At 27.4% G+C, this 12528-nt stretch overlaps 4 protein-coding genes across 4 annotated transcripts; 2 read left to right on the forward strand and 2 right to left on the reverse strand.

Annotated features, from left to right (window-relative positions):
* Positions 1-1827: 1827 nt before the first annotated feature.
* Positions 1828-3238, forward strand: OCT59_000996 (uncharacterized protein; the record flags this gene model as incomplete). Its single annotated transcript, XM_066139247.1, has 2 exons — positions 1828-2458; positions 2601-3238. The coding sequence occupies 2 exons, from the start codon at positions 1828-1830 to the stop codon at positions 3236-3238; spliced, it is 1269 nt and encodes a 422-aa protein (XP_065988668.1).
* Positions 3239-5577: 2339 nt separating this feature from the next.
* Positions 5578-6975, forward strand: OCT59_000997 (uncharacterized protein; the record flags this gene model as incomplete). The annotated part of the gene is made up of 1 exon (XM_025332202.1): positions 5578-6975. The coding sequence occupies one exon, from the start codon at positions 5578-5580 to the stop codon at positions 6973-6975; it is 1398 nt and encodes a 465-aa protein (XP_025175747.1).
* A 1404-nt stretch (positions 6976-8379) lies between these two features.
* OCT59_000998 (uncharacterized protein) lies at positions 8380-9783 on the reverse strand (the record flags this gene model as incomplete). The annotated part of the gene is made up of 1 exon (XM_066139248.1): positions 8380-9783. The coding sequence occupies one exon, from the start codon at positions 9781-9783 to the stop codon at positions 8380-8382; it is 1404 nt and encodes a 467-aa protein (XP_065988669.1).
* Positions 9784-10999: 1216 nt separating this feature from the next.
* OCT59_000999 (uncharacterized protein) lies at positions 11000-11358 on the reverse strand (the record flags this gene model as incomplete). The annotated part of the gene is made up of 2 exons (XM_025326535.1): positions 11000-11115; positions 11226-11358. 2 exons carry the CDS (start codon positions 11356-11358, stop codon positions 11000-11002), a joined length of 249 nt encoding a protein of 82 aa, XP_025175745.1.
* Positions 11359-12528: the final 1170 nt, after the last annotated feature.

Here is a 12528-nt window from a genome sequence, read left to right on the forward strand (position 1 = left end):
TCAATAACTTTAAAAATTATCTTGTAAACTAGAATAGGTTTATATGCGGCGACTTCGTCACCGCCAGACTGTCTAAGACTTCTAAAAGTTATTAGGTTTTTTTTAATGATTATTGTGTTTATATTTTAAAACAAAGTTTTATAGTTTTTTTTTAAAAAATTACAAAAAAAAAATTGTTGAACAATAATAAGTTTATTTTATTTATAAAAATTGATCCAAAAATAATGAAAAATCGGAAAAAATTGTTATTGATTAGGTTATTTTTTAAAAAAAAATGGTAATTAAAAATTGGGGAAAAGTTTGATTGTTCGGATAAAATTGCTATTGGTTAGCAATAATAGTCTGTCTGAACTATCATAACGCTTGATCCATTACGACCATTTCATTTCGAGCTAAATATCTATCCAAGTTTTATTGGTAAAACAATTCATTAGTAATTAATAACAAATTAGTTAATTCAATAAACCATAATTTCGTTATTTACCAAATTGCCGCAGTATAACATCTATCTGTTGCGAACTATCCATTTCGAGATAAGTGTCTGATCCAAGTTCTTATTTAGCAAATAAATAAACAATAATTACGTCACTTACTAAAATGATGCAGTATAAGGATTCTTTCTATTCAATTGGTACCTTCCGTTCCCAGCGTTAAAATAGCGGATAAATTAGTAATATTCAAAATGGAAAGAAAATACTCACATTGTTTCATTTCAATCAATACCTCCCGTTCTGAAGCCCTAAGTCCGAATCTAAAATAGCAATGAAGAAAATGAAAAAAAATAAATAAAAAAAAAATTCCATTTTGATCAGTTCCTTACTTAAATAGTAGATAAGTGGGTTGGTTAGTAGTAATTCAAATAAGAAAATGTAATGTGTGATTTGTCAGCAGCATTACATTATGATCAAATGAATAATAAAATAATAATAATGATAATAATAATAAAGGAACGTAATCATTTTAATAAATAATAAATAATAATAATAATAAAAATACGTAAAAGAGATGTAATATTTTTATTTATTTATTTATTTATTACCGACAGATCTATCGATTTTAAGGAGAATCTTATCATAATTGGCTATAAAAAAAATTGTTAAAAGTCAATTAATTACCAATCAGCTAATTTTTGGCGATCGGCTACTACATTATATTTTTTAATAAAATATATTTAAACAACCTCGATACGTAAAAAAGCTTACAGTCCTCCTCAGAATATAGATACTGATATAAAAAATGAATGGTCGTTTAGGTCGCACAAATTACCAAAAAGGAGACTTTTTTTACACTACAATTTGGCATTTCAAGGCAACACAGATCTCTTGGTAGACCATCCTTTATTATATTATGTTAATAAAATTGTCAAAATTTAATAACAAAATAAACACAGCTTTATAACAATATCCATACACCTAAATATCTGTCAAAAAGCATTAAACCGTTATTTAGTACTACTACTATATCTGCGAAATTGTCCGATTACTCTAACTTCCAAGTTAGATTGGTTTAAATATAGACGATGGGTTTGAAGTGGTATTTACTATTTTTTTTTTTCGTTAAATTTTTTGATCATCTGACCAATATTACATTGGATTACCATGTAGTACAGTTTTGACTGTGACAAATCTTTCCAAAATAATTAGTGTAAATATAATTCCAAAAATCCGCAACAAAAACGGGGTGCTCAGTTCTGACTGTATGACATCAGATTTACCTAATTAATACAAGTAAGACGTTGTACAATATGAAATAAATAGTATATACTGGGTTTTTTAATCAATTATCATTAAAACAAATTTTTTTTTAAAAAAAAAAATTCTTAAAATAATGACTAGAGGATATTCATTAGAACAAGATTTAGGATTAATAATAAATAATCCAAAATATAGCGATTTAGAAATTTTATGTGAAGATGAAAAGAAATTATATGCTTGTAGAGCAATCTTAGCAGCAAGGTCCGAAGTATTTGATAGATTACTTTATAATGGAATGAAGGAAAGTTATGAAAACAAAATTTCTTTTCCGACGATTAGTTCTGCTGGAATGGAAATAATATTGGAATATATTTATACTGGTTCAATCAAAAATTATTTATTAACAAAAGATAATATAATTGAATCATATTATGCAGCAGATTATTTTCATTTATCAGACCTTCAGTATTTTATAATGAAAACCATTAAGAATATTTCTAAAAAAAATTATAAAGAAAACTATTCACCAGAATTATTATCTAAAGTTGTGGAAATTATGCCTTTATCAGAAGATAATATTCTTCTTAACTTATTGGTTGAAACTGTTGCAACTATTCCATTAAATACTATTGAATTTGACCGTTTATCTATTACAGCATTACAATATCTTTTATCGTGTACATATGAAAAAGAAATGACGTTTGCTACTTCAGAATATGAAGTTTTTCGTTATAGTGCTATTCTTGCAGCAAAGCGAGTTTCTGGTGATGCATATAATTCTATTATGGAACGGTTGCCAACTTTAGAACAGATAAAAAATTCATTCCAATTAGAAGATAAATTTATTACTGATCGTTGAAAAATTACAGAAGAATTGAATCCTTTGATTAAATTTATCGATTTTAGAAGGATCAAAGGTCAATTATTTGTTAATATTATTGAAACCATTAGGAATTATTCCAGCCAAAGTGATTTTAAGTGTTTATCGACTTAAAGCATTGTCGGATAATTTAGAATTAAGTGATGTTCGAGGAAGATCGATTTATAAATTTAACTATGTTTGGGATGAGTCAGCATGTGGTTCAAATCTTATTATTGAGGATAATGGACAAATTGTACAAGCAGCAAATAATTGTGATGTACATCAAAATGTTGGAGCTAAAATAGCATTAGAAAATAAAGGTATTTTTGAATGGGATATTATTATTGAGAAAACTTGTGATTATGCTTGGATTGGAGTATGTGCATCAGAAAATTTTAGTTATGAAACCTTTGCAGGAGCTCAACTTACTGGATGGGTATTGGGTTCTGGTGGTTATTTTTGTAATCCTAAAAACAGTGTATATTATTGTCCTTCATTTCACAAAGATGGTACAAGAATTACAGTTCATTTAGATATGAATAAAAGAACTTGTGCTTTTACGATCAATGGTACAAAGTGTCGAGAGGTATCAGAATGGAAGAATCTTGCTTCAAATCTTTATCCGGTAGTATCATTAAAATATCCTGGTCGCTTTCGAATTCAACCTCATCGAAAAAATTAGACAAATTCTACGACTTGAATTTTATTCTTATCATTATTATTATTTATACATATTGAAAATAATAGTTATGTTATTTATACTAAGTTAGATTACGTGATATTGAAGGGTTGCAACGAATTTCATTTTTTATTGATTTGATAATAAACGTGAATATTCAAAAAATTAATAATTGTATCTAAGCTTTGCCTTTAAAATCTTGCATAATAAACATTTTTATTGTAAGAAAAATATTTCATTTACGAAAAGATTGAGGCAGGAAGGTCAGAAGAATCTAGTAAAAATTTAACCATTGTCACGATCGTCATAACATTTCTAAATAAAAGTTTTTAATCATTATAAACACAATTACCGTAAGACTTGAAATGAAAAAGTGAAAATTTTATTAAATTTAGTGATGTTAATCAATGACCAATAAGGAACTAGTATAAAATCTCTCATTTTGCTGAAATGCCGATTATGATCATGACGCAATAAAGAGTTTCAACGTACACTTTTTTAGGCTCCTTATTAATACGTTTAATTATTAAAAGGATTTGTCTAATTAATTTTCATTATCATGTAAGTTAATTGGAAAAAAGGAAATATAATATAGGTCATTTGTTATTTGCTTGAATAATTTTAAGAGATATTCATTAGAACGAGATTAAGATTATTGATAAATAATCTAAAGTATAGTGAAAGAAATTTTATGTTAAAATGAAAGAAATTATATGGATTTAGAACAATTTTAACTGCAAGATCTGTAGTATTTGATAGATTACTTTATGACGAGATGAAAGAAAGCTGTAATAACCAAATTTCTTTTCCAAAAATTAATTCCGCTAGAATGGAAATTTTATTAGAATTTATTTACGCTGGATCAGTTAAAGAAGAATTTTTAACATAAGATAATACAATTGAAGTTTCTTCGCTGCAGGTTATTTCCAATTATCAGACCTACAGGATCTTATTATTACGAAAACAATTGAGAATACTATAATCTTGCATCTTGCAAAAAATGACGTTAACAGAAAGTAATATTCTTAATTGATTACTATTGAATTTTGTCGACTGTCCATTACAGGTCTTGAATATCTTTTATCTTATATATATGAAAAAGAAAAACACCGTTTGTTGCCCCAGAATAAAAAGCATTTTCTTATGATGCACATAAAGATATTATGGAACTGTTGCTAACCTTTGATAAAAATTCATCCCTAATAGAAGATAGATTTACCAAAGAATTGAAATCTTTGATTAAATTATCGAATTCAGGGGGATTAAAGGCCAAACATTGGTTAATGTTATTGAAATTGTTTCAACTGAAGTGATTTTATTGTTCATCGATTTGAAGCGTTATCGCATAATTCAGATTTAAATGACGCTTGAGGAAGGTCAATATATGAGTTTAATGATGTATTAGATGAGCCAGCATGTGTATCAAAATTTGATATTGAGGACAACGGAAAAATTGTGCGTGCAAATTATTGTGGTTATCAAAATGTTAGAGCTTAAATAGAATTATAAAACAACATTATTGATCATATTCCTTGGATAGGAGTATGCGCATCAGAAAATTTCAGTTATGAAGTTTTTGCAGCAGGAAACTCTAATGTATGGATAGGTATTGGTTCCGGTAGCCGTGTTCGTACGAATTCTTCTAATTTTTATTGTCCGTCATTTCACGAAGATAGTATGAGAATTACTGTTTATTTAGATATGAATAAAAGAACTTATACTTTTACGGTCAATGGTACAAAATATCTGGAGGTATTAGTATTGATTAAATAATTTACCATCAGAATACTATCCTGTAGTATCATTACGTTATCCTGATCGTTTTCGAATTAACTTCAAAAAATTTAAGTAAAAAATTTGAAGAAATTTTTTTTTATTATCATTATTGATATCAAATTTAATATTTAACATATAGGAAGAATAATTGAATAATTTCGTACTTCGGTTGGTAAAAAAGAGAAAATATCCACAAATGTATCGAACAATAAGGTTAATATAAATCATATAAAAAAAAACCATTATCCGAAGAGAAAGATTTCACTACTGCCATTTTTAAAGTAAGATAAATTAGAAAAAACGATTCTCAATATTTAGTTACATTGTAAGAATACTTAAGATCTTAATTACAAACGGTCGGCGTCATGACGTGAATAAAGAACGGTACGGTACATTGTAAAATATTCGATTTAATTAATTTTATTTAATGAAATATTTTTCGATAATATGCGAATCAGTACATAGGTACGACGTAGTACAACATAGAAAAATTATATAAGTACTGGACTTAATCCAAACATGGATTCATTGAAAAAAATTTTTTACTTTCGAAATTTTTTTAAATAATGACGAGAGGATATTCGTTAGAACAGGATTTAAGATTATTAATAAATAATCCAAAATATAGTGATTTAGAAATTTTATGTGAAGATGAAAAGAAATTACATGCCTGTAGAGCAATCTTAGCAGCAAGGTCCGAAGTATTCGATAGTTTACTTTATAATGGAATGAAGGAAAGTTACGAAAACCAAATTTCTTTTCCAAAGATTGATTTCGCTGGAATGGAAATTATATTAGAATATATTTATACGGGATCAGTTAAAGAAGAATTTTTAACAAAAGATAATGTAATTGAAGCTTTTTATGCTGCAGATTATTTTCAATTATTAGACCTTCAGGATTTTATAACAAAAACGGTCAAGAGCACTAGTTTATCAAAAAGTTATTTACCAGAATTACTATCAAAATTTTCAGAAAAAATGCCATTAGCAGAAGATAACGTTCTTCTTAATTTATTGATTGAAGCAGTAGCGATTATGCCACTAAATAATATTGAATTTGGTCGGTTATCTATTGCGGGTCTTAAATATCTTTTATCCATTACACATGAAAAAGTAAAGTCTTTCGCAACCCCAGAATATGAAGTTTTTCGGTATAGTGCACTTCTAGTAGCTAAACAAGTATCTAATGGTGCATATGAAATTCTAAAGGAACTGCTCCCAACCTTAGAACAAACAAAGAATTTAATCAAAGTAGAAAGTAAAGTTATTGTGGATCGTCAAAAAGTCGCTGAAGAGTTAGAACCTTTGGTTGAATTTATTGATTTCAGAAGAATTAATGCTCAAATATTAGCTGATATTATTGAACCATTAGGAATAATCCCAACTGAAATAATTTACAGTGCTTATCGACATACAGCATTATTAAATAATAATTCATATTTGAGCAGTATTCGTGGAAAGCAAAAAATAATTAATGAATCCGATTATGTTTGGGATGTGTCAACATGTGAATCAAAACTTATCATTGAAAACAATGGAAAAATTGTACAAGTACCAAATAATTGTGGGCGTCAGAATGTTAGAGCTAAAATGACGTTAGAAAGCAAGGATATTTTTGAGTGGGATGTCATTATTGAGAAAACTTGTAATTGTGCTTGGGTTGGAGTATGTGCGTCAGAAAATTTTAATTATGAAATATTTGCAGGTGATCAGCCTACTGGATGGGTATTAGGTTCCAACGGTTTTTGTCGTAATTCTAATAGAGAATTAAAGTATTGTCCATCATTTGGAGATGGCACTAATGTTACTGTTCATTTAGATATGAATAAGGGAACTTGTTCTTTTACAGTTAACGGCACAAAGTATCCAGAAGTACCGGAATGGAATAATTTACCACCAAAACTTTATCCGGTTGTTTCATTAAAATTTCCTGGTCGTCTTCGAATTCAACCTCATCAATAAATATATATTTAATATAATTCTGTGATTGTATGTTTATTGTTATTAGATATCAAATAAAAATTCCAATAATTAAGCCCTAAACTCGAATTAAACTAAGAATTATTCCCATTACCTGTTACGTGATACAGTAGCCCTGTTCATTTCTAGATCGAACCGGATTGATCGCAAATTTGTACCCTAAAATAATTGGTTTCTGATGCAAAGTCAAGCCGATCTACAAAAATTGGTGTTTTTCCCTGATCGATTTTACAATAAACATAATAAACAACACAACTACGTGTTTTTTGCCCTATAAGCTATTATGGATATATAACCAATCCGATCAATCAAAAATTATAACTATGATCTGATTGGTTATACATTTTTTCGGCCAATCCGATACGATCTAGAAATGAACAGGGCTAGTATTTCAAATAAAGATCATATTATAAGACTCGGCCAATTAAATGCTTGAGTCATGCTCCGCGGATCAGCAGGTGTCATTTAAAAAGTTGCTGCATATGAAAGTTAATAATCAATAATAAATAGATTTTATAAAAATAAGTATGATCATAATTTAAAATAAAATTAATATGTTTGCGAAATTTGGGGACATATTAGTATGTAGAATTTTCAATATAAAATGTCTCTTTATATTATGTGATAAAATCGAAAATGATTGGCAAAGTTCATGTGATAATATAGTAAGCTTGCTATGCTAAACAGTATACACTACATGTTATTGTCACGGGGTATTTTTTATTTTTTATCTCTTTTATCTATTTTTATCTTTTATTTTTATCTTTTTATTTTTAGTTATATTATATATAGTTATTTTTAGTTAATTAGTGATTAGACAATTGGCCGTTAGGCGATATAAATTTTATTTATTATTTTATTAATTGCGGTCCGGAATGACGTTAAACTATCAAACCTGTTCGATTGAGATATAAGAGATCGTAAGTATTTATTAGATGAGGCTTAGGAATTATTTGAGGGCTTAGGAAATTTCAACAAGTAAATCATCTAATCGAAACGAGGCTTAGAGAATATTTTTACGGAATTATAGAATGAAGGAATGATCAACGCTGCAAATATTTATATAATGAGTAATTATCCGAGATTTTGAAAGATAAGAAATAATTCCCCTTTTACCCTTATTATTATATTTCGATTCTTTTTGCCTTTTTCTTGCAGAAACATTAATCAATCAGTTAGTTCGACATCATATTTATAATATTCAGGTAAGTTTCGATAGTTATGAATTTTAAACATTTTACTTAATCGTTATAAAAACTTTTAAAAAAAATATCTTTAATTAGCTATAACATCACTCAGTATATTTAGAACATTGTTTTTTCGAATTATCTTTTCAAGTCCTCATTTTCAGTTCCAATAAAAAAATTTTATTCTATAATTTCACAATTAATTCTTTTTTTTATGAGGTTGAATTCTAAATCGACCAGGACATTCTAATGATACTACTGGATAGAGCTTTGATGGTAAATTATTCCATGCTGATACTTCTGGATATTTTGTTCCATTGACTGTAAAAGCGCAAGTTCTTTTATTCATATCTAAATGAACTGTGATTTTTGTGCCATCTCCGAATAAAGGGCAATAACCTAACCATGCATTTGAAGTAACACTTTTACCTTCGGAGGATAATACCCATCCAGTAGTTTGATACCCTGCCCAAGTTTCATAATTAAAATTTTCTGATGTACATACTCCAACAGCTGCACTCGTACAGGATTTCTCAATAATAACATCCCATTCAAAAACACCTTTATTTTCTAAAGCCACTTTGGCACTAACACTTTTATATGAAATAGAATCATTCGGTGCATATACAACTGTTCCATTATCCTCAATAATAAGATTTGATCCACATGCTGACTCATCATAAACATAATTGAAAGGTATTCCTCGGGTATCATTTAAATCTGAATTAAACGATAACATATTATATCTATAAACATTTAAAATAATTTCAATTGGGGTAATGCCAAGCGGCTCAATAATATTAACTAATATTTGACCTTTGATTCGCCTAAAATCAATTAATTTAACTAAAGGCTCCAACTCTTTAGCAACTTTTTGGTGATCGGCAATAATTTTGTTTTTTGTTTGTACTGGATTCTCTTGTATTTGTTCTAAAGTTGGTAACTGTTCCATAAGAGTATTATATGCTTCATTTGAAACTTTCTTTGCTGCAAGGATAGCGCCATATCGAAAAACTTCATATTCTGAGGTTGCAAAAGGAGTTTCTTTTTCATGTGTACAAGATAAAAGATATCTAAGTCCTGTAATAGACAATCGACCAAATTCAATGGTGTTTAATGGTATAATTGCTACCGTTTCAACCAATAAATTTAGTAGAATATTATCTTCTGTAAATGGCATATTTCCCGCAAGTTTAGATAGTAATTCTGGTGAATAATTTTCATCGCAATTTTTTTCTAATGTATTTTTGAATGTATTCATAATAAAATCCTGAAGATCTGGTAATTGAAAATAGTCAGCAGCGTAAAATGCTTCAATTATATTATCCTTTGTTAATGATTCTATTTTAATTGATCCCGTATAAGTATATTCTAATACAATTTTCATACCAGCAGAATTAATCTTTGGAAAAGAAATTTTGGTTTCATAACTTTCTTTCATTCCATTATAAAGTAATCTGTCAAATACTTCGGATCTTGCTGCTAAAATTGCTCTACAGCCATATAATTTCTTTTCATCCTCACATAAAATTTCTAAATCACTATATTTTTGATTATTTATTAATAGGCTTAAATCTTTTTCTAATGAATTTCCTTTCGTCATTTTTTTTTTATTTTTTTTTAAAAAAAAAAATTTAAAAATATTTAAATGATTATATTTTAGGAATTTATTAGTATTTGCTCGCATTTGTGTCATGTTGCACCATTCCTATGGGAAAAATATATCCCGGCATTAGCCACGCCTTAATGAAGGAGAAGATCGACCTACACCGGTCAAAAATTTAAGTACATTATTATTATCTAGCGAGACCTACCTGATGTACACATTCTTGGAGGATTAGATATGTCAATTATGCTGGTAAACAATTGCGTTAGTTGGAGTTTGATCATGTGATTGTCCGATAAATTAATATCGATATAATTAATAAAATCTGCTGGGATTAACAGTTAATTCCTGAAAATAAAAAATAATTTTTTATTCCATAACGCTCTAATTTACTTATCGCCGTTTTCAGAATTCTGCTACTCATACAAATTACTTTATTAAAATAAAATTGGACAAAAACTGGACGTCCTGTAATTATAATCACTTAGCAATCGCAACGTACACAGAAATCTAAAAACTGTAATAAATATAAATTTAAAAATGAATATGATAAAACTATGTTAATTTTTGATACACTTAAATTACTCCGATTCAAGAGTTTTCTCAAACATTTCAGATCTCGCAGCCAAATTGCTCTACAACCATACTGTATAATTCTTTTCATCCTCACAAAATTTCTACATCACTATACTTTGGATTATATTAATAATCTTAAGTCATCTTCTCCTATCTAATGAATATCCTCTCATTATTTTTAAAGTTTTTTTTTCTTTAGAAAAAAAAATATATACATTGTAATTCATTTCAGTGCTTTCATTTAAGGATATTCTTATGGTTAAAGGTTTGGTCACAAATAAAATTATCAACAAAGTAACTGCGGCTAACGTAGTTTTTATTTACGTTACTTTCTTCGATTTATGAGATCTAAAAATAGAAAGATCAATCTCCTATCAAAATGTTTACATCATATTTACATTATGAAACATTTAGCTAATCACAAGATTTTAGACTTATAACATTTTTAAATAACCTTGAATAAGAATTTCATTTTCTGTTCACGTGATTCGATTGATTAAGAAAAAAAGAAAATAATATCATTTCGTAAGTAAACACATTTTTTGAACGAATTAAATCTCGATCTACTAAAAGGTTCTTTTAAATTCCCAAACTCTTGTTGTTAGCTAAAGAATAATGTCGCAAAAATTTTTATCTTTTAACGAGATTGAATTCGAATTCGACCAGGATAACATAATGATACCACCGGACAAAGCTTTGATGGTAAATTATTCCATGCTGATACTTCTGGATATTTTGGTAAAAGCGCAAGTTCTTTTATTCATATCTAAGTGAACAGTAACTTTTGTGCTATCTCCGAATAATGGATAATAATTTCTTATATAATTACCAGAATTACAATAATAACCACCGGAACCTAATACCCAGTAGATTGAGTTCCTGCAAAAGTTTCATAATTAAATCTTCTGATGAACATACTCCAACCAAAGCATCATATGTACAATTTTTCCCAGTAATAACATCCCCATTCAAAATGCTTTTACCTTCTAATATCATTTTCGCTCTAACATTATGCCATAAATAATAATTAAGGTTATTTGGAGCATAGTACACAATTTATCCATTATCTTCAATAATAAGTTTTAATCCATGTGCCAACTCATCCCAAACGTAATTAGAACAATTTGATATTTGCTCGAATATAATTTATGTTGAAATTACGTGACCTTACTTTTTGCCGATAAACATCTAAAATTATGGGCCAATGATGTCAATGATGTCAGTCAAAACTTGTCCCTCAATTCTTCTAAAATCAATAAATTTAACAAAGGCTCCGATTCTTTAGCAACTTTATGGTGATAGGTAATAAATTTATTTTCATTTTATACTTGTGTTGGATTTTCTATTGGTTTTATTTTTTCTAAGGTTGGTAGCCGTTTCATAAGGGCATTATATGCATCATTAGAAACTTGTTTTGCTGCAAGGATAGCACAATATCGCAAAACGTCATATTCTGGAGTACAATAAATATTTTTTTATTACTTGTAATATCAGCACTTGAATATTTTACATTTCGTAACGTAAAATAATAATCAAATGAATGATTTATAAATTATTTTTTATTGTAAAATACTAAAGCGTTGTTACAGAATTACTTTTACGCATAATATTTTATAATAATTTATAATATCTTTATATCTTTATTTAATAATAATTGAAAAGTCCTATAAAAAAAATAGAGGATTGAATTATTTAAATTATAAACTAAGAATCTTTTTTCCACTACTTTAATCTTAGTGTTTAAATAATTTCAAAATAAGATAATAAATATTAAAAATGAATTTACTTTCAAATTAATTGAAAATTTAATTTAAAATCCGTCTAAAGAAATAATTACATTAGTAAATAAATATATTTTATTTTTTAAAATTTTATTAAAAAAATATTTAAATTATAAACAAACCATCGGGAGTTTTATCTTTTTCTTCTGAATGAAGATTTGGATTATCTTGTACTTCATCTATTATATAAATAAGATAAATTAGAATAATAATACTCGATAATTATTATAAATAATAATTTATTTTACTTACCATTAATACTAATATTTGATCGTTGTTGCATTGTTTCTCTCTCATAGTCATTTTGTTCTTCTACTATTATAAAATAAATCAAAATTTAATAAAATATTCATTCTTATCTTCAACGAAAATTAGAATTAAATAT

Source organism: Rhizophagus irregularis, chromosome 1, assembly GCF_026210795.1.
Source record: "Rhizophagus irregularis chromosome 1, complete sequence".
NCBI lineage: Eukaryota > Fungi > Glomeromycota > Glomeromycetes > Glomerales > Glomeraceae > Rhizophagus > Rhizophagus irregularis.